This window comes from Anopheles funestus, chromosome 3RL, assembly GCF_943734845.2.
Source record: "Anopheles funestus chromosome 3RL, idAnoFuneDA-416_04, whole genome shotgun sequence".
NCBI classification, from domain to species: domain Eukaryota; kingdom Metazoa; phylum Arthropoda; class Insecta; order Diptera; family Culicidae; genus Anopheles; species Anopheles funestus.
In genome coordinates this window covers 57,813,686-57,836,334 of record NC_064599.1, presented here as the reverse complement: position 1 = coordinate 57,836,334, position 22,649 = coordinate 57,813,686, and the positions used below count along the sequence as shown (strand labels likewise).

At 42.6% G+C, this 22,649-nt stretch overlaps 1 protein-coding gene and 1 long non-coding RNA gene across 11 annotated transcripts in view; one reads left to right on the top strand and one right to left on the bottom strand.

The window, feature by feature from the left end:
- Positions 1 to 1,788: 1,788 nt before the first annotated feature.
- The window catches only part of LOC125768966 (protein 4.1 homolog), a 41,646-nt gene continuing 20,785 nt past the window's right edge, over positions 1,789 to 22,649 (bottom strand). For 3 of the 10 annotated variants that reach the window (XR_007418983.1, XR_007418982.1, XR_007418984.1), the window contains exons 3-17: positions 14,492 to 14,815; positions 13,964 to 14,409; positions 13,736 to 13,888; positions 13,303 to 13,661; positions 13,077 to 13,234; positions 12,381 to 12,479; positions 11,865 to 11,952; positions 11,736 to 11,806; positions 8,079 to 10,865; positions 6,900 to 7,121; positions 6,523 to 6,636; positions 6,188 to 6,352; positions 6,007 to 6,117; positions 5,158 to 5,436; positions 1,789 to 4,447 (exon numbers count right to left, since the gene is read on the bottom strand). Coding sequence is in view for 3 of the 10 variants with exons in the window: in XM_049437304.1 (XP_049293261.1) it covers positions 5,290 to 5,436; positions 6,007 to 6,117; positions 6,188 to 6,352; positions 6,523 to 6,636; positions 6,900 to 7,121; positions 8,079 to 10,865; positions 11,736 to 11,806; positions 11,865 to 11,952; positions 12,381 to 12,479; positions 13,077 to 13,234; positions 13,303 to 13,661; positions 13,736 to 13,888; positions 13,964 to 14,409; positions 14,492 to 14,632 (5,061 nt within the window). In the remaining 7 variants the exon portion in view is untranslated. The remainder of the gene's footprint in view (positions 4,448 to 5,157; positions 5,437 to 6,006; positions 6,118 to 6,187; positions 6,353 to 6,522; positions 6,637 to 6,899; positions 7,122 to 8,078; positions 10,866 to 11,735; positions 11,807 to 11,864; positions 11,953 to 12,380; positions 12,480 to 13,076; positions 13,235 to 13,302; positions 13,662 to 13,735; positions 13,889 to 13,963; positions 14,410 to 14,491; positions 14,816 to 22,649) is intronic. The other 7 variants (XR_007418985.1, XM_049437304.1, XR_007418987.1 and 4 more) reach the window with 7 other exon arrangements.
- Positions 19,375 to 20,368, top strand: LOC125768982 (uncharacterized). Its single transcript, XR_007418994.1, has 3 exons — positions 19,375 to 19,866; positions 19,934 to 20,034; positions 20,105 to 20,368. It is a non-coding gene; the product is annotated as an uncharacterized LOC125768982 (long non-coding RNA).

Here is a 22,649-nt window from a genome sequence, read left to right as displayed (position 1 = left end):
TGGTAGTAGGTACGATGCATTTGTCCTGCCGGCACTCTCATTTCACCCGACATGCATCGTTTATCGTAGCGCATCACGCGTCGAGCGAATGGTCCACGATGACGCTGTTTTTACGTTTCCATTCTCAACCGGCGAATGTTGCGGTAGGATCCGGATCCGTTGACGTAGGTACATCGCGCGTAAACGTGCATTTGATGCCGAGCCCTAGACCCTGAGCGAAGCACGCACCGCGTGAACATGTCAAGTGCAACGATTTGTCCTCGCTAAGGTCATATGAGCTGATAGTTGTAGCGATCCACCAGGTAGGATCGCGTGGCTGCCAGCATCTGGGCCGCGAGACACGGCGTACAAATGTTCTCATTGGCAGGCGCACACGATGAGCCTGCTGATAACGAGGATGCCGGGGTGTCCAGCGACGTCCGCTGATAATTCGTAGTAATTCCGTTACTCGGTTGGTGGTTGTTGAGGTGTGACCACGTCACAATAAGTGGTAATAGTCGATAGTTCGAGAGGTCCGTCGAGATGACCCACATAGAGAGCATCCATCCAAACTGCGCAAATTGTTCCCCAGGGGACAGTGTGCAATACAGGAAGCGGACACATGTTTTGTACACTTTGTTCCAGTTATTACCGCCAACCAGCGGCACCGTTCGTTGGGGTGTAGAGCGATAATTCACACTGGAAGGTGAAATCATTATCAACGTTCCTTGTCAGGTGGGTGAGAGAATCTCGGAATCTTGCACTGACAAGCCGATAAAGCTGTAGTACAATACAGAAACGCAACACAGCGTATTTTTCGTTACACATAAGCTATATCTTAATCACGTTGCATTGTTTTTATTATAATGTTAGCTTTTCTTTTCCCCCAATTGGAGAGCGTTCCCCTCCACCAGGGACATGCCAATATGCGGCCCACCCCTGGGAGGGACACGTTGCGCACGTAGTATGCTAATAATATGTTGGAATAGGTTTTCAGTTTTCTGCTCCATTTGGCTCGTTTCGGTTTTCGGTACCCTTCCTTGCTAACCGTGTTTCCCTTTCTATCCTTCTAACTCTGACAGCCCAAAAGCCAACTCTCTAAAGCACCTTAATATCGATCACACCAGTTTCAAGCAATTTTCACCCTTAAGGGTGAACACACGCATGCACATACCATATACGGTCCAAGCTAATCGCATCGTTCTGTTTGCCATCGGAATCACAAGCTGCATTGCATCTGTACCACCTTGAATATACCACAAAAAAAATCACGTTCGTTTCATTAGAGTAGCTATGTATGTTGGAGCTGTTACTAGATTTATACGGAGAAACGGATTTAAGAAGAAGTTTGTAAGCATTCAAAATACAACGGTTCACAAGAGATGATTAGTTTCGTTTTCGCGTTCGCGTAATGCGCTAGCTAACTGCCCTAGGTTGATCTCCTTCTTTGTCAGCTCGTTTTAGTTTTAATGATAGAGGATATTATAGCTTTGCTTGTTCTCCTGATGTGGCTATAGAACAACTGCACTAACTAGCTAGTTTGCACAGCCTCTTGTTTTCCCTTCTTCTCGGCGGATCATCACGAAAGAATGAAGTGATGCTTATGCTTTGTCGACAGCTCATGATACGTGGACCATACGTTGCGTTACATGATTCAGATTGTAAGGTGAATTTAAAGTTTTGATTTTTAAAATTATAAAACGCACATTAATTGTTAGCACTTAAAGAAAACTGTTTAAAACATATTGTAGAATAAAACAAAACTAAAACCCAATTCGGAGTTTAATATAGAAAAAAAAGAAACTTAGGTTATAATTGGACAATTAGACTTAACAAGTTTTAAAGTATATTTCGATAAGATAAAAACACGAAAATCATGTCCTTAACGTATGCAAATTAAATTAAAAATATAAACTGAAACAAACAGCAAATATATATTACGATACTCCGGCGGACACATTCCTAACAGCCGCTGTACCGATTCTAGGTGATGTGTACCCTTTGTTCCCGCCCATTCGGGATGTGTATGATGTCCGTTGAAACCTCTGATTGCCTGTGGTTGAGGTTATGATTGCGCTTTAAGACCCACTGTCTTACAACGTGTACGTTAACATACATCTAAAACGGGATATTGCTGAACGATCGTAAACGTAAGAAAACACATAAACATTCCTTCGCTTAGCTTGGCTAAAAATGTGAAGATCGGTAACCGATCACAGAGCTTTACAGCAAGTAAATAGATACGAATAGAAAGCACAAGATGAACGAATTCAAAACAAATAAATTAAGAGAAGGAAACAACATGGCGTACTTAGACAATACAGACAAAACTAAACGGTAATACAGAGCGCGGCCAATGCCGGATATGAGAAGCTTTTTTGTTCCAAGAAAGAGTGGAATGTTTACGCAAAAAAAAAAATACAGAACTTAACAAACAAAAAACAAACGTACCTGCTATAAGAAAACCACCTCTGAACGGCGCTATGAATGAATCAATCCGAATGGCAAAAAGGAAAGCAACGAAGCACGATCCTTTCTGTAGCGATAACGCGATATTCTCGTCAGGGTGTAGTAAAAGTAGTTGATGGTAATGATTCGCTTGCTCTTCTAGTTGTGCCTAAGGAGAGTAATTAAAATAAGGCAACCATTTTGTGTTCATTCGGTTTTATGCTGCAGCAATGACCAGGTGACTGCTGTTTGCAACTCGTGCTTCACTTTTGTTTAACTAGTTCAGGTGTTACAATTTATCGACTGTGTTGTGTTTTTTCCGAATTGTTTACACTCAAGGGTTAACTCTTCTTTTTGTACACAATAAATTAGTTCAAATGTTTCCTTTTTGACTGGCCTGGACTAGCGTAAGGAGGGGGTGTGTGTGTGTTTCTTCTTCTTTTTTTCCTTTTGTTTACTATGACACCCTTTTAGCTGCTTGAACACTGATGGGTATTTTGGTTTACATTTTTCCCTCCGTTACGCAGTACCAACCGTTGCTTACCGGACCGGACTCACTCTATTAACGCTTGCATGGTACGCTTTCGTAAAGTAAAGCTTCTCTCTCTGCGCGGGTCTAATAACCACGGTAAAAATGTCTCCAAAAGTATGTTCTCTGCAAAATGGAAACGGCGTACAAAAAAATGGATTAACAGACATAAAATGTAGACGGCGCAAAGAACATAAAAACAAAGCACGCACTCTTTCGGTACACATCAGGCTTATACATTCAATGCAATAGTACAAATGGTTCTGCTTACTTGCGTTTTTTCTAAATCGTAAAATGATACTTTAAATACACCCGGCTCTATATGCATACTCGGGCGCCTAACACACTGCCTTCAATGCTGTTTGTATCGTTTGTAACGGTTGTTTATTTTGTCACCATTTAAGACACGATAACAACAACTGTAAATAATCGTTTTCGGGTCTGTTACCGATCTTTGCTTCCATTCCTTTCATATTTCTCTTCTCAAAATGCAAATTATCATATACTTTGTATGCCCTGAAAAATTGTAATACATCGTAACATCAAAGATTCTTTCGTCGCTTAATCATTACGTGCTGTTAATGTGTGTGCTTGCTTGTATGTATATATATAAAGGTTTCCTTTTGTTTTGTCCGTTTGCCGTCCAAGCCATTGGTGATTTTGTTTTTAAAGCGAATTTGATTGTTTGCTTGCTATTTTCCTTTTGTTTGTTTTTTCTTCTTCTTCTTCTTCTTTTCCTCCGTACCGTTTATAATTCATCTTTACTCTAAATATGCAAATCGCTCATTTGCACACGCATGTTTGCTTCGCTCAAAGCAATAAATAAATATATGAATAATTTTCTTATCTGTCGTGACAAACACGTGTCGACTCTACACAACATTCTCGGTTCCCTAGGGCCGATAAAGAGATAGAGAGAAGGGAAGAGTGTGAGAGAGAGATATAGGATCGCTCTAGCGTTTGCACTTTGTTTGTTTGTTTAATAATTTTTCAATGTTAAACTAATTTCCATTCGCCGGTGTTTTTTTTTTTTAATAAATGTTAACCACCGATCGGGTTGACTCTTTTGCACAAAGCTTGTAACACATTAAGCAAACACTTTAGAACGTTTTGTGGGGGAAAACGCGGGAAACTCGATCGTGTGTTTTTCACCTTGAAAGGTGCACCTTTTTTCCACCTCCTTTTCCCACCTTTTTCGGGCTAATGGCACTCCACATCGTTAACACGTTTCAAATGCCAGTATAATCGCGGGTTTCGGTTGTCATTCCTTTCGTTTACTCGTCGAATGAGCGCTATAGCTAGTGATGCTGTACGCAGCTGGGTCGTGTTCTTTGCTGAGCGTTTTGGTACGCTTAGCGTGATCCTTTGCTGCTCTCCTCAGCATACCGTAGGGTGAGATGATTGTGATGAACTGCTTGCCTTTTTTTATTGCGTTTGCTGCTGAATTTCAATCTTCTCCACCGTCATATCCGGATTCATGGCGGTTGCTTCCTGCAATGTTGAAAGGGATGTTGAAAATTATTTGTTTTGCCTATATGCGTATCGAGTCAATAGCATTAGCATCAAAGAAACAGTGCGTAAAAAGCAAAACTTGTGTACGATCGGAAGTGGATCGTTTGCAGGAGCATTATTAGTCACTGTAAGTAAAATATCAAATCTTGTACCAATCGGTGATAGGGTTCGTTAGCAGCGCAAAGAAACGAGCAAATATGTCGCGCATTGTGTTTTTTTTGTTGGTGGTTAAAATGAATATTTCCATGAATGCGAATAGGGCGTACTATCGCATAATCGCAAATATAGTATGAATTGAACGCAAGATCACGCATTGACATAGCGCAAACGAATGATAATTTTCACGCGCCTTAAGCCAATGGGCAAACATGAATGACGAGCGTGAAAGTGTGATTTAGGATGGGTTCTTCCAATGTGATAAAGTATGAAGATTTCCGTTTGTCTCTGATGGGAAACTCTTCAACCAAAGAAAACAAACATGATGGCATTCTGATTTTCAAAATGGAGGCACATGAGGCGTCGCACGTTAATGAATTTTGTAAACCCTTTTTCTGCGATGGGTTTTCTTTTGCATACCCTACTGGGCAAGGTAAAATATGAGTGATTACAAAACGGTCATAAAGCCGTCCATAATAAGGCAGCCACGCACAAAATACGAAAGAAAAAGTATATCCAAATTGCTACTCAACCATCACATTGTTTGATTCTGGCGGTTGGGTTGAACCGTTGCTCGACACGTAACCGTGTGCCATCCTAATTATTCACACACAAGCACACAAACATACACACCCGTCCATCCCTTTCATCCCATTCATATTGCTTCACTTCCCATCCGGACGGCCTTTGGAGGTTGTGCCGGGTTTCGTCGAATGAAACTCGGTCAGGGGTGATTGGCTTGTGTGCAGCAGATATCTACGGGCTGCTTCCCGGCGATCGAAAGGGTTGATATTGATTTTAAGTGAAGCAACCTGCGTCCGGTGGTGAGGAGGCGAGGAAATAATTGCGTCGTGGAAGGTGGGGGATCACATTTGTAATGACAGATAACAAGATAAGTAATGCACCAATTGAGCCTAGGTTTGTGGCTTATCGCGTAAAGAAGGGTGTTTGCAGCGTGAGCTTGAATTTAAATCCAGCGGTAATCAATTTGGAATTTAGTAAACGACTAAGGACTAGAACCAGAGTAAGGCAAACGTTCATAGCAGGAAAAAAATGATTTACATTAAAACACTGATCACTGTTTTAAGTTATCACGAAAGTAATGTCGAGTTTTTTAGTAAAAGAAAGTGGAAATTGTAATATTGAACATGATTACGTGTTAAAGAAGGTTTTCTTTTCAAACTATGAAAGCCATTCAAAACAAACAACGACATTACTCTCAAAATAACCTTAAGCAAGCGAACAAAGTACAGATTGAAAGGTGTTACAGTCCATCGTTTTTCATCACTGTGTGCCAATTATGCTGCGCAAGTTTTGCCATTAAGTATTTTAATCTAACAACATTCATCTGTTCAGAACGCGTTTAATGTTTTGGGTCGTACCTGAATTGCCTCAGCAAGGGCCTTGTCATGATCGATCGGATCGCCATCGGATTGGATGGTGATCTTCTGTTCGACGCGTGTCTCCACTACACCGTCCCGTTCCGTTTTGTACTAAAAGTAAAGAAAGCAATGTTATTTTTACGTTCTCGAACCGCATTAATGTTGAATGTCCGACACTTACGGTAATTGTTTCAACGGTTCGCGTTTTGCTAGATACCGTCTGGGACGATACAATTTCACCGTGGGTAGTGGTGCCACCTTCGGCAAGATCGTCCAGCACCACGCGTCGATGTTCCACGTTCGGTCCTTCCGGAATCTGTGAGGCACCGGCAACATTATCAGCTCCCTAAAACAGTACCAAACATGTTTTCAACATTAGTATCTGGAGCTCGCATAAGGGGAAAGAATTCTTTCTGACAGTCGAAACAAATGTTAAGTTGCACATATATTCTACCCTTCATGCAATGGTTCCCGCTTATGACAGAGAGAGAGCATCAATAACAACACTATACAAACCGTGTATGACTTGTTGTAAATCACTTCCGACAGCGAATCGTCTCCGTAGGGGCCATCGATCGGTGTTCCGGAATCGCCGGAACTCGACGATGAGACACTGTCACGACGCGCATACTACATACGTGAGCACACGCACATTTGCCGAATGGAGCACCACGTGCAAGTAGTCCAGGATGTAGTTTAAACATAACCGATCGCAAACGACATGCATGCAATACAACATAGAAGCATAACAGCGACAAAGCACGGAAAAATAAGTAATGCAAAATAAGAAACAGAAACAAATGGATAAGTTAATAAAATCATACCGGATCGGAAAGAGTAGAAACTATAAATGAAATAAAACGGCCAATCTTAACAGCCTGCGAACACCTTACCTGATCGCCACTCGTCACGGTGGCAGTTGTTTTCACTTCCTGCGTAATGACACGCTGCTCCTGTCGCTCACCGTGCTGGGTAGTGGTCGTGGCCACCGTTTTCTCCTCGAGCTGTTGCGTTTTTGCATTCGTGCCCAGATCTTCGTGGGTCGTGGCAGTACGGGTGGTAACAGCGGTCGCCGTCACAAATTTACCTGCATCCGTACCGGTCGGGGCATCGGCCTGGGATTGTTAATCGCGTTGGATAGGAGTTGATAGGATGGCAACAAAGAAAAACGGATCGGGGAAGGAACGCATATCGTAGGTCAAACAAAAGCGCGTTTAGTGGAGGCAAACCAAAAATACAAACAAAATTATTAATAAACGTGTTAAATAAAATTGTTTTCAATCAACAAAACAATACAGCGTTTCCGTGTGAGAGTGTTCATGCGTGACTAGTAGTTGCATAGTAGAGTACTAAATGAAACGAATTGTGCTCACCATAACCAAGGTCTACCTACTTTTAGAGGTTATTGTTTTAGGCGAATGTGTTTGATCACCATGTGACCAAACTAATGTTCTGGTAAAAGGTTAATATGAATTTTTTTGAACATTACCTTAGCGACTGGAAAATGTTGAAAAACTATCAATGCGAATTTCAATGTAGAAGAAGATATTAATCCTAAATTTACCGACAAACATTACTCATACAAATGGTGAACACAAGTAGACATTTGGAGTTTATTTTTTGCAATAGTATTATCGTGGGAAAAGTTACTATGAAATAAAGAGAAAAAACATTCAACGAGAAGAAAAACTACCGAACAGTATCATGCAAGTGGAGAAACAACCATAAATGTAGAAGAAATGGCAACAACATAACACAAACGACAGTAAAACAAACACAATGAAATAGAAGCAAATCACAAGACAAGCAAATGTGAAAAAACACAAAACAACACATTGGTGAGAAGAACTAAAATAAGACACAAATTTGATTAGTAAGAATGCAGAGTGTGTTAACTTAATAGTACGATTAGCCATAACCAAACATAAATACCACAGATAACTAAAACCACATAAAAATAACTAAAAATTGCAACACCCAGTATGTAGTGAGAGTGAGTGCCAGAGGCGGCGTTACGCTGCGGCCGATGTACTCGTTTGAGGTTACGTTTGCGAAATAAAACGTTACACTACCTTGTGCTCCTGCGTAGAGTACACGATCTGGCCGGTGCCTAGATTCTGCACCTCCTCTTCAACATTATGCGTAACGCCGTCCTCATTCTTGGTGATCACCTGTTTGGTGGTCGTCTTCACAACGGTCGGTGTGCCGGCAGCATTCTGCTTACTACCCACGGCCGTACCCGAGTTTATCTCCTTCACACTTTCCTTGCCGTACTGTGCGGTCATATCATCGTCCGAGCTTTCCGAGTCCCGGCGCGTTGCCTTCTTGCCCATGTGTTTAATACCTTCGTAGAACTGTTCGCGGGTAATGGGGACGGTTTCCTTCGTTACGGTTACGTTCTTGCCGAAGTGGCTCGGCTCGATGTCGGCATAGTTGAGGATGAGTTTACCGGTAACTGGATCCCGAATTGCTGTCGCTGGATCAATATCACCCGTGTTCGGATCGATGTGGCCCCACTCGGATTTAATGCGTCCAGTTACCGGATCGATCTCACCGCTCAGTGTCATCGTCTGTGTTACCGTGGTGCGGGCACCGGCAATACGTGGATCGTTCGGATCGACGTTGTATGTTTCGCCCGTGATCGGATCACGCATCTTGTACAGGTAGAGTGTTTTCGGTGCCACATTCCGGATGTGTCCCGTCTCCGGATCCAGATCGACCGCACTCACATCGAGCTCCTCCGGTTTGCCTCGTTCGTCCTTCTTCGTGATAATGAAGATCTTGATGATGACTAGTCTGCCCGATTTCGGATCGATACGGCCCACCTTAGTGTAGATTTCACCGTCCTCTTCGTTGATTTGTGTCGCTGCGAACAATGGTTCACCCGTACTTTCATCCACCTGTCCGGTAGCGGCATAAATCTGGCCCGTGGATGGGTCAATCTTCGTGAGGTTCGGGTCCAATTTCGACTGTCGTTCGATTTCGTTCGTCTTCGGGTTAAGATATCCGTAGATCGTGATAACGAAGCCCGTTTTCGGATCGACCTGGCTGGAGGTGTAGATCGTTTCGCCCGTCTTCGGGTCCTTACCGCCATCCGGCAACCATACCTGGTTCGTTTTGGCATCCACGCGCACATCCTTGTCCTCGACCGGTGCCGCCGGTACATGCTTACCCGTAACCGGATCGACGCGGTTATGCACGATGCGAATCGACACGATACGTCCGTAATCTTTGTCCGATTTGCCCGTCTTGGGGTTTAGCTGATTCTTCAACAACACCTGCCCGGTAACCGGATCCACCTTGATTTCCTTCGTTTCCGTCTTACCCGTCTTCGGATCGACAAACGTTACGGTTTGCTTCACCAGATCCAACTGGCCGTATTTAGTGTTGATCTTGCCATCCTTCGTGTCTAGCTGACCCGTGCTCTTGTCAATCGTAACCGTCTTCGGATCGACCAGACCCTTCTTGTCAAGCTTACCAAGCACCGACGTTACTTCCACCACTGGATCGACCTGATTACCGATCGCGATCAGGTGCGCCTGACTGTTGTCTACCTTATTCGTCTTCGGATCAGTTACACCGACGACTGTTATTTGGCCATTGTTACGATCAACCTGCACTGCACGTACGGCGGCTGCTGCCGGCGAAGGTTTGCCTGTTTTTGGATCAATAGCGCGCAGTTCGCCCGTGCGTGGGTTAATGTCACCGTACTTGGTGCTCAGAATGCCGGTACGATGATTAAGAATAGCGCGACTCTTTTCAATCTCACCATTAATGGTGTCAATTTTGCCGGTGTTGGGATCAACCTTCGATGTGATAGTTGTAATCTCCACCACCGAATCCTCATCCGGTACGACCATTATTGCTTGCCCAAGCGTATCGTCGACTTTACCGCTTGTTGAGTCTACAACCCCACCAACAATGTGCAACTGTCCCGTTTTCGGATCCGTTTGGCCCTGGAACGTTTCATTCTGACCGGTGCGAGCATTAAAGTTGACCACCGTGCCAGCCTTGGGATCGATAAGTCCGTATTTACTCTCAATCTGACCCGTCTTTGTATCCAGCACACCGGTCGAATGTTCGACCACTCCCTGCGCCGTATCAACTTTCTTCGTTTTAGGATCAAACTTGGAAATGATCACCATAATTTTTACCTTCTTCTTTACCGGTTCTGCAGCAGCTGCAGCTGCGGCAGCAGCGGCGGCCGCAGCAGCACCAGCCTGTTCACCTTGAATAAAGGCATTGCTTGTGTCATCCAAGGGACGGAACGTACCGGCACCGGACGCTAGCGGATCAACACCCTGTCGCCCCTTGTTGGGCGAGTATGATCGAGCGCTCGTGCGTACTCCCTTCTCAGCATCAGTCTCTCCAGGCAAACCTCGGGCAGCCGATTTTGGCGACAGTTGGTCGGTTTTGCCAGCGACTGCTACCGGAGAACCTGGTGCTTTACGCTTTTCGACCGATTCGCGCACCTTCTGATCTTCACCCGGTGCATAGTTAAAGGCTAGTCCGGTCGCACGGCGACTTTGCGAGTTCGGACTCAGCTGTGGTTCATTTTCCTCGTTCTGACGCAACGGAGCTTCATCGTACCGGAAGCCACGAGTCTTTACATTCTTCTTATGTGCAGCAGGATCTTGTTCGCTTTCCGAATATTCGTACGGTTTGGTAAATCCGGGCTTCTCCGGTGTGATCTGCTTGTTCGTCGCGTCTTGCGATCGCGCTTGAACAGCTTCCTTTGAGGGGTCCTTTTTACCCGCGGTGCCATCACCGTTTGCTGCGGCCATCACCTTAGCCGGTTGCTCCTTACCGCTTTCTTTCTTATCCTTCGGCGACTTACGACCGGATGAAAACAGGAATCCCTATAAGCGACGTTACCACAAACACACGGATGACACATGGAGGCGGTCGTACAGTGGTTGGCAGGATGGACGCAACAGACGAATACAAGTACGCATACATGACGACCACATATCACAAACATATACACACATGGATCATTTAGGATGTCGGTATATGGGGCGTGGAAGGATTCGTCAGTTCAACGCAATAGAAAACAGAATGTGTAACATGGATAGGAGAGAAGGAGAAACAAAACGGGGTAAAAGAGAAAAATAAAATCAATCAACGTTACGCTAATGTTTAATGACTAAACACTTTATGGAAATCGTTTCAGTGCTCCGTGAAGAAACATAAGTTATCTCGTTGGCATGTAGTAATAGTAATAATAGTACTGGAAAGTTTGAAATCGAACTAACAAAACAAAATCATCTTCCACAGCAGACACAACAATCAAACTCTACCGCTATACGTTTGTATTGAAAAAATGAACACACAGCAGACAGCTTCATTATCGATAGACACGGTACATGTGAGACTTTGGTTGCCATATTGTCAAAAATACTATTGGCATTAGTAAATGGAATTGGCTTTGCATTCGATACTACTTTCAGTGAGGGACACGAACAATGGAATCGACTTGTAAATAAGGACATAAACATTCTACTACAGCAGAAGAAAAAGACTAAGATTTGAATAATGTTGGAAATAGTATCAAATCACAACGAAGTAGAATAACAAAAAAAATCTACGCCACAATTTTATGCAAAAAGTTTACGAACTGTGTATCGATCGATTTAAAAATCGATAAGATGTGCTTATAAAAAAAAAATCGACAGATGTGCTTATATTCTAGAAAAAAAATTTGATGTACACAACAATTATTTGCTTACCTTGCGTTTACCCGATGGTGAAGTTGTTTCTTCTGCGGAAGAATTCAGCGCCTCGGCTTGTCCATTGTTTCCTAAAAGTTATGTTTCCATTACTATCATTGTATTTCAACCGTAGACCATCAAACTTACCATTCAGACCTTCCTCTTTCTGAGAGACTTGTTCTGGTTTGTCCTTCTTCCCGGCGCCCGGCAATACAGCAACTCCTCCAGCCGGTTTCTGAAATGTTATGTATAGTTTAGAAAAATAAGAAACCTCAAGCGTGAGAGAATTATTCGAAACTTCGAAACAAACAAAGAAAATATCTCACAACCAGCATGCATAACTTATGAATAAGCGAATAGTGCAACATCAAGTACAAATGCAGAAATAGACTACGTAAAAGCGCATCATACTTCAAAAAGGACATCAGTATCATGTAACTATTAGTTCCTTAACTTAATTCGTAACGTTTTGATGCAGATTTCTCTAAAAATTAAGTTAAAGTACTAATTAAATTAGTACCAATTGTAACCAAAACTAAGTGTTACAATCAGCTGCAATTGCATGAGATAAAGGCAATCGTAAATCATAAAGTAAAGAACGCAACTATGAACGAATATACAATAGTAAACCGAGTTGAGTGTTGAGTCTATTGAGCTATTAACCTGTGCTGGAACAACGTTTGGCGATGTGGTTTCGTACTCTCCCTCGAGGGAGCTCTGCGATGAGGCGGACGCTGTGCCAGTGCTGGACTCGCGCTTCAGCTATACGAAAGCCCACCCAGACGAATGTGACCATCATTTCCGTTCGTTGTTCGATTATGTTTAAGATGCATGTGTTAACGTGTAACATCGTTTGTTTTGTTAGTGGGTAACGCATACATCGGTCATGAAATTAGTTAATGGTCGAAAAGTAACAAGCAAATACATAGTCTCATTAGTGTAATTATTCGATATCCGATGATGTGAAGATGCGGGGGGGGTAGGTAACTTTTAGCAATCAGAACAATACACGCGAAGGATAAACTAGAGCTTGATAGTATCAGTCTGTCGATAAAGAGTCATTATTATGTTTGGAATGAACGAAACAATAAAAACATCTTTGTTACAACTGAGAGCCATGTGAAGTTGATCTAAATTTTGCATTAACATCCAAAACAAGGCAACGATTTCTACAAGTGTCGCCGCAAACAGGAAACAGGGGGGGATATTTGTATTGGAACGAGCCAAATTACATAGTGACAGAGAGGTAGGTGTTACGAAACAACGAAACATCGCTAGGTGATCGCGCGCGACGAAACTAGTAAGTAGGTTTAGTTTTGTTACAGTCTGTACCGTAAGGCATAGGCTGTGCACACTTACGCGTTCCTTTTTGTCCTTCTTGATCGGGCTGCGGGAACCACGCGTCGGCGAATCCAAATCAGGGATGTGATCCGGAGGATGGGACATCGTGTGCCGTTTGTTCGCATCCTTGTTCGCGTCCTTGGCAGCGGCACGTTCCTTTTCTTGCTGTGCTAACGCTAAAATTAAAGACAAGCAAAACCATCGTACAACATGCTTCGCTTCTGCCATTAGATCCGGAACTCACCATCCATACTACGGCTGGAAAGTCTCTTCCCGGTTAAGCTACGCTTGAAATCTGGCGCCGGACGCTCTACAGGTGTTTTCCGCGTCTCATAATGCGTGCGTCCGGAGTACCGGTACTTCGAGCCAAGTCTGGGGAAGAGACCAGATTTTTGCTGCGGTTCAGGTGTCATCAGCCGGAAGAAGGTGTGATGTTCGACGCATGCCTTCCACAGCTTTTTAGCAGCGCGATGGTTCTCCAGCTTAAAGCCGATCGTTGACTCGTACTGTTCGAATTCACCGGGACGGATTTTAATGTAGAAGTTGTTTCGTTTGTAAGAAATTTTTAGAATCTTCGGCCAGGCAAATCGATTGATACGAAGTCTGTAAGAAACAAAGTATTTCAAATAATTATAGAATGCAGTTTAAAGGCTATACTAAAATCCTAATTTACTTACTTATCTCTGTACACGAGCAAACCGGATGCACAAACACCAAGCATAATGTCGACACCCTCGGAATCTTTTGCCGGGTGCAAATCGACACCGTACATTGCGAGCTTTTTTGCATTTTCCAGATAATGTAGCTCAGCTTCTGCCGGTGTCTGACTCCTAGCAGAAAGTATATCAAATACACGAATTAATCCTTCCTCTTGGTGTTTCTAGCAGATAAATCTCAAATCTTACTTGTGTGTCTTGTGAAGATCGATAACCTTATCCAACAGTTCGGGTGTTTGGTTGGGTGCGATCTTAAACTCCTTCAGATACGCCCGATCCTTCATCTCTGCCGGATCGTAATCGCCGAGCTCTGACTGTACCAGATACGAACCGAGCAGGGCATGTGTTACGAACGAGCAGGGAAGCCGCCCTTCCAGGATATCATTGCGCACCTGCAGACACAGATGGTACCGGGTGATGTCCTCCTGCAGCTGGGCAGGTTCCGGTGGATAAAATTTCACCTCAAACGCAAGATCCCACGGATCGGAGCGGAAGAACTTCGTAACCGGCCGCTCTAGGTCGAGCCAGGCGCGCGGATCATTTGCTGTGTGGTACGTCAAACCGAAGTAATCTTTCTCCAGTATGTTCAAACCGGCACAGACCGAGTTCAGCAGGTCGCGTCCACGACATTTGCGCTATAAGGGCGAAGAAGAAAAAAGGGTATTAACATGTTTGACCACAAGGCAATAAAGGCGATTCCGATGACGCTCAACTTACATCAATGGTCACCTCCAGAATCGAACCATCGAGCAGTGTAACCTTCGCTAGAGCCGCCTTTGAGTTGGTGGGCTTCTTTTTCGGTGTGCTGGGACTGTTGGCAGCGGCCGGGTCCGCCGCTTTGGTCGACTCGCCAGGCATTGCACGCACTAATTAAGTTCCCTCGTTGCTACTGGGTTCTGCGTTCGCTATTACCAACACTACAGATTGTCCTCTGGTTTACCACTTACGGCTACTTCCCTACGACTACCGCTATAGGTCACTCGGCCAACACTCGGAGCGTGTGTGTCGGCGTGTACTGGGAAACAAACTTCCGGACTACTGCTGTAAACGGAAACACGAAGGAAAAGAGAAAAGGAAGAAAATGAAATTTAATTGCAACCATTATCGAAGTGGCAAGATACGCTCTCGCCCAATGTTTGCGGCCCTTTGGGAATGGAATGGAATACCGCTAATGTATTTAACAGTGTCTCGGGCACTTTGTCGTCATCATTACGAGCTACACGACCGACCCTGCCATGTTGATAGGATCTGCATTTTGCCCATGTAGGGTGGGTGCGCACGAATATCAAGAGGTTTTAGTGTGAACGTTTCATGTTTCGTACACAGTCTGATAACAACTAACCACACCACGATGGAATAGAGACACAGCCAAGTCTCCGCATCAAACGTGCGGAATTTCTCGTCTCTTTTGGCTCGCCGTTTACAGAAGGTGAGCAGTGTAACATTAGCTAAGCGCTAGTAATTGGACATCCAGCAGACATTCAGGCCGCCGTCTGGGCGATGATGCACACAGCGAGACCTGGGGTGTGTTAATGGGAATGGAATGCATGACTCCAAATCGTTTTGCTTGTAGCAGATGGACACTAACCAAACGATATTTAGGATTACAAAACATGAAGATATACTTTTTTCAAGTAAAAGTTTTCCAATTACCCAAATTGATTTCTGTAAAACGTAAATTAATCTCGTAAATCAATAAAAACCCTGAGAGATTTAATCAAAAACCTAATTTCTTATGATTCGCATAAATCACACGGTACACCGAGAATTCAAATAAACACAATCCTCCAAGTCTTGCCCTCATCTTTCCGTCGCATCTCGAATGGTCTCTAATGAATCAGATCGTGTTTCATTTCGTGGTTTACTTTCTTCACTGTCCAGTGAAGCAATTATTCATTGCATGACGCTTGTGTAGAGGCATTCGCGCGTCAGCTGTTCGGACGGAAGCATGATTAAAACGACACACACTCGGCAAATGTTCAGATAAATCATGGTTATGTCAAAACCGAGTGCACTTGCCCCAAAAAAAAGTCAACATGACCAAACAAACACTACAAGCTAAGTTGGTTTTGATAAGAAGCTTTTGATACAACACTGGATGGGTTTATTTGTTTATTTATCAATCCGAACAATAAACATTAACGCAACTTGTGGTGGAGTTACATTGCTTCTTGTAGGTTTGTTAATTTAAAATATTCTTAGCTGCCTACTAACTCTAGATTCTCTTATCACGTTACACTGCTAAAAAAATTGAATAATGTATTGCTGGGGCGAATTTTTATCTCATCTTCAATATTCCGCTCTGTTTTTATGTTTGTATCTATAAAACGAAACAAATTGTTAACGCTTCACAGCTTTTGTATTGGTAAAATAAAATCAATACGCCAATGTCCATCAGAAGTGTCTCAAGTTCATCTGCACAGACGCGGGAATTAACTTCCTCCTTGAAATGGAACCATGTCAATATCGCGCGGATGTCCGTTTATCGGTGCATGTGGGGTGTGTTTGGTGTGGTTGCACTTTCCACCGTTCACCTTCCCTTCGGGTTTTGTGGAACTTCAAGCCTCGTCGTACTAGGGGAGTGCCACGATTTCCGCCCTTGGTTGAGAGTGGATCACCCTGATAAGATGTGCCCTTATCTTATCAGGGTCAACGATATGGAGGACAGCACGTATCGGAGTGACTACTTGCGATTGATCCAGACACACAACAACAAGTGCGATCCACTGTGGAGCTTAGCGGAACTACGCTCAAAATATGTAACAAGTCCGTACTCAACGCTTTCCGTCCGATGGTAAAAGTTGAGAAGAGATTGGCCTTATCACCTAACCGTTCAACCGAAACGGAGGCAGATTATTTCCTAACCCAAGCGCACTTTATGGGCTGGATTTCGTTCGCAATCGTAATAAACCATGAATCGGAAGCAACTATGACTTCAGCAAATACTTTCTTTGATTGTTTTGATTTGCGGTTTGCTGAGCCAAACGTGAGTCAACGCTGCAAATAACAACATGCGCTTTTGCTGCAATCGCAGACAGCTCGTTCCTCAAATGCTATAATTAGAATAATGAGCTCATAGTTTCATTTATTTCAAGAAAAAGATGCAATAAAAATTGTTTTGTTTCAAGTATGATGCATAGAAACGTTTGTCTGAGGAACCCCAGACGAGTTTATGGTCCTAAATGAGAGAAAGCATCTTCAAACAAATCAAATAAATTTTTGTATAAAGTTGTACATCAAAAATCTTATCCCAAAATGTTAGCCATAGCAAAAAAAAAAAAGATAACATTTATAATTTTCTTTATGTCGTGACTTTCGCTGTCCATCCGGATGCGCACACATCAGTGGACATGCGCTCGTCTAAAGTGTGCCATCCCACACAAAACAATGTACACGCGACGCCTTTCACTTGTGCCCACATTTGGCAACTGACACATTTAGTCGGTTATGCTCTTTCCTTCCTTCTGTTTAGTGCACTAACGTTCACAACTCATGACGGTACAACTTTACTCATCTGCTAGCTATGCCACAATGGCATCACAGTGCCATTGTTCGCTTCGTACAACTTCCTGCAACATATATCTTGTTCACCTTAACAGAAGCGCCAGTCGGAGCAGAAAAACACCCACAACCACCAGAAAAACTATTCCAACAGATAGGCGCACAGAGGCGCCAATTTTCCTCGGGCTTTACACCCTTTTACCGATCCTCCGGCACAACATCCACACACACACCACACCCAAGGTTTTGCTTTCACTCTCGTCAAACAACGGGAATGAGATAGTATTTGCCCTGTGCCTAGACATACCCAAATAGAGGAGGTGATTTTCTTTTCGCCGGGCGTCGATCGTTCAGACACAATGTGTACAATGTCCGTGGAAAACATGAAAATGGTGGAAAATGAAGCGTAAACCTTTTTTTTTATTTGCAATGTGTCTTCGATGTGTGCGCTTCATAAATTGTCGCACGATAAAGGCCACACCCAGGTAGGAACGTTGACCAGAAAGTGGTGAATTTTAGTAGAAGAGAAACTAAAACACCTCGCGGTGGGATACAACTACAGGAAAAAAGGAAGTTCTCCCAGTAATCATTTGTAATTTGTACTGAACACTAAAAAAACGACGCTCAAAACTCATAACATCGATAGTGTTTTGTAAAACATGAACTCTACCTGGCAAAGCGATACTAATGGTAACTGATGTTAAACTTCGAGTCGGCATGCTAATTAGTGATCTGCTGAATGCAACACAAACAATGTTTTTTTACGATAATGGTGCATAACTTCCATCATCTCGGTGGCTAATTATGTTGTAACTTTGCGCGCTTGTTTTCTCTGCTCAATAATGAAGGTTCGGTTGGCTGCAAACGCTCCTTTCGAAACAAAAACGCTCAGATTCGTACATCGTTCAAAACGCATTTCAACGATTTCTCAACAAGAATGCTTTTCTGTAGGGTTTGAAATAAATTTAAATACGAAAAAACTTGCACGTTTTGTGCATAAATTCTCCACCAAAGATGTGGATCAAAGCAAATAAAATAACTATTTTTTGTACTTTTACATAAACTGCCAATCGATCCGTACCGCCTCCAAACAAACGCCCCCCCACCGGGAGCATAATTTATGCCTGCTTGACGTCATTTTTTATTACATTGGTACAACCCCGTTTTCCCCTGACTTCCTTCCTTCCTCCCCTCACTTGTTTTACATCCGAAAGGATGTATATGTCGATCTGCACTAAACGAAGCAAAAAAGAAAATCCCACAAACGAAAGCGAAATTTTTGAACACAAGTATTTATGATTCATAAACATGGCATGTTATCTGTTTTGCGTTTGTGTCCACTTGCACACGCCCTGGACCATCATCATCGTGTCCCTGTCCCGTCTCGGTCTCAATGATGCAGAAAACATATCGAGGGCCTTCGGTATCACACGCATCATACCATTTTTTTTCCACGAAACATTTTCGATAACATCCGTCAAAGTGTTTGTTGGTGTTTTTTTTGGTTTCTTGTTTTATTTCCTTTTCCCGCCCTGTTAAGGAAGGAAGCGCGTTCATGTGTAGCCATAATTATAGCACAGTCGTAAAGCAGACGACTAACGATGATATCCTGCGTTACGTTAAATTATTTAACTTAAAGATTAATTTTATCATTTTCCAATGTTCGCTAACACGCGGCTCGTTCGAACTGTCACAGCCGGGACACATCTCACTACCTGGCACGTGCGAGACGATAATCACAGGTTGGGACATACCTTCCGGGATGAACAATCACGTACAAGAAACGAGACAACCACCGCTATTCGTGCCTCTTGCTGTTCAGCGGAAGAAAAAGAATAGTTTGTCGTTTCCGCACGACAGAAGGGATATGAAGTGGAAAAATAAAGTCTCCAGGCGACCTTCTTCATTAGCCAAACATGACAGGAAGTTGTGATCACCGTCATAGGTATCGTTTGCAGAAAAGGGATTTCTGCAAACTAATTCCTTTGCTACCACACATCTTTGTTTTTGTCATTAAGACTACACACAAAAAAGAAACATTTGCGATGTAAAGCATAATCTTTGGTGACAGGGTTTCATTCAATTTATCAGTTATGCTACTATTCCCAGCGGTCAAGCTTTCATGCGTTTCACCTCGTTTCATCCCCTTCCAACCCTCGTTGGCCTATCTTTTGCGTGTCAACACAAGCTATCTCTGTTTTTTCGTTCGTCAAGCATGTTCTTGTCTCGCTCTTTTCACACTTTGCCGAAGTTCGACGTGCTCCGCGTTGTGTATTTACACACCGAGCTCATGGAATATCTTTGTGTGTGTAGAAAACCATTTTGACAGCACCGTGATTCTTCGGCCGTCATATTTTGTGTTGCTTTCGAAGTGCAAGGTTTGGTTAGTTTATTGCATAGAACAGGGAGATAAAATTGTTATAAAAGGGTAAAATTAGCTTCGAATCAAATGAGCACGCGTTTTTCAAGTGACTGGATAGTTTAGTTAGGGATATGGAGTGAAAAAACACATGGAAATAGGGAGGATGCTTGACCAGCGTGCCTCCGGAACAAAGTGGTGCTGAAACTGTTTCATGGCTGCTGAGAGTCTGGTAAGGCGTTTAATGTAACGAATTATATCAATTACATGCAATTTACATTACGCTTTTACAATTTCAGGTACATCCGAAACAATATATTGGCACGGACCGCAGGAAACCAAACAGCAAACACAGTGTACAAAGTACCATGAAGAGAGGACACAATTTTACACCACACAAGTACGTACTTTGAAATATTACAGAAAACTTATTGAAATGATTGTTAATTTCAACTATTTACTGTTTACAGACCAACACATTTGCCCACATTTTCCAGCAAGTGAAGTGTAAGCGAGAAATTTGTGAACAAAAAATAGAATAATTAAACAAAAAAACATTTCATGTTTTGTCCTTTTTAATTGATGACAACTTTCCACTATGCATAGCCAATAATGCACCCATACCTACGCGGCTACCGCGCTACACACTCACACATGCGCAAAAAAGCTCTTCGTTAAGCGGGCTTCACCCGGGCTTCAGATTGACGTCGTGAAGCCCGTCTGAAGCCCGCTTAACGAAGAATTTGACCGCTGGGTTGTTTGCAATTTAGTTTATATAAAGAATGTGTCGACAAGATATGCAATACGAACGTCAAAACGCCTAAAGCTATGCAATACACACAACAATATTACATTATTAACTACACAAAATATCTCGTTTTTAATGTTTTTCACTGAAATGCTTTTATAAAATGATAATGATCAATTGCCCACACCGAATGCTATTCGCAACGAACATAGAACATTTAAAACCAATTAACATTCCCCATGCACTTACGCACTATTATCGCAGTCGTTAGGATCACGGCACCATCGAGCGAAAATATCATTTGCGCAACGTTCCGGCATGGCTACACTATGGCAAAATACACTACGACGAACCTTCCGCTAGACTGCCACAAACGGTACGGAAACAAAATCGATAATAATCCAAAAATTATCGACCAAACACAGTTGCACTCAGCCGCTGTCGCTGAGCCCCGGGAATCGTCGCAGATTGCGGCTTTTATGGTGGCCATACTTTACACGCGTGTCCATCGCCATGACCCAACCCCCGCGTGTGCACAAAACTGGTTGCTCGTTCGATTCGAGCCAGGACGATACGGTGCGTGTCACTGTGTGCTAACGTTAAAGCCATCGCATAACCGACTTCTACCCTCACCGGCAACACCACCGTTGTTCATCAGGACCTTTCGCGTGACATTGTCCCTCCCCAAAAAAAAGGAGACACAGTGCGTGTTCTAACCGCCACTGGTGCTGCTTGGTCGACGAAAGGAATAGCCTGGGTGCGGATCAACTTTACGACTACGGTCGGAGGTAGGGTTTTGGGTTTCATATCGTGCACTGCCACATCAAGCTGCCATGGGGAGGTATGAATTTCTGCTGCTTTTTTTTCGTTGTTCATCAGTGCGTTAGACCTACCATCGACTAAGTGATGTGTTGTGTCTATATTAATACAAACAAACGCAGCCTAGCCGCAGCATGGACATGCCCTTTTCGGGTCACTTGCGTCAGTTGGTCCGGCCGAAAAGGTGTTTCGAGCCATCGGTCAGACGATTCCCTGGACGAAAAGTGTTCATACGAAACGATCCGAAAATAATCTATTTGATGTTCTGTTTTACAGTGCACAAGAATTTAGGATCTATTTTAGAGATAATAATTATTCAAGTGTATTTAAACAAATTATATTAAGAACAAAAATTGATTGATATCTTTAGCCTGAATGTTCTAGAATTGGACATTTACTCAATTTTATACATGCATACACCAAGACTTACGCATCCGGTCAGATGATATCAAACCCGCTTCCATAACAGTAAATTGAATTTTTATGACCATTCGTGCTTCTTCTCTGTCGCAATTGCTGGACAAAGTATAAAGGTCATTTGAATCAAACCTACTTGAGAGAATGCGATACGAAACTGGTCTCAAACAAGCGCCATTGCATCTTGCTGATCTTACATATCAATCAGCACCTTACCCCGTCACTAAACGCTTAGCAATCGTCTTTTTTTTTTTGATAAATTTAGCAAAATTTATAAATTGATGTATTTTATTGCGAATTGGTTGAAATAAGTTTTTTTTTCACTCAAAAAATGCTTTAAATAAAAAAAAGGATGAAAAAATTGGAAAAAATAAAAAAAATCTAAAAATTTGCAAATTTTCTAAGGCTTACCCCTTGCCATTTTTTTGAGTAATTTTGCAAAAAAAATTAAATTGATTTATTTTAATGCCAATTAGTTGCAATGGGTTTCTTTTCACTTAAGTAATGCTTTAAATAAAAAGAGTGAAAAATAATAAAAACTTAAAAAAAATCAAAAAAAATGAAAATTGGATGAGGCTCATTTTTGCACCAAATTTTGCCTATTACTCGGTCGGTATCCAACGGATCGCCAATCTTTAACCTGTGGTCGATAGATGGCACCAATGGCTACATTTTCTTCTTGGACGGCCATGCCCCCAGATTTCTGTATCAGAAGTTATTCGAGGAACCAAGTTCCATACCCTGTTTGAGAAATTGTAAAATTTTCCTCATTTTTCACCAATGTAGAAAAATTTATAAATGTGATATATTTCAATGGGAATTTGTTGCAATAAGTTTCTTTTCACTTAAATAATGCTTTAAAATCAAAAAAGAATAAAAAATAAATAAAAAAAAAATAAAAATTTTAAAATTTCCGTTCGTAAACGCGACAATTGCTAAGCATTTAATGACGGGGTTAGATAGTGACAAATTCAGTGATGCTAGACGTGTTTTGCAGTTATTGCAGTTCAGCTTCAGTACATAAATCAAGG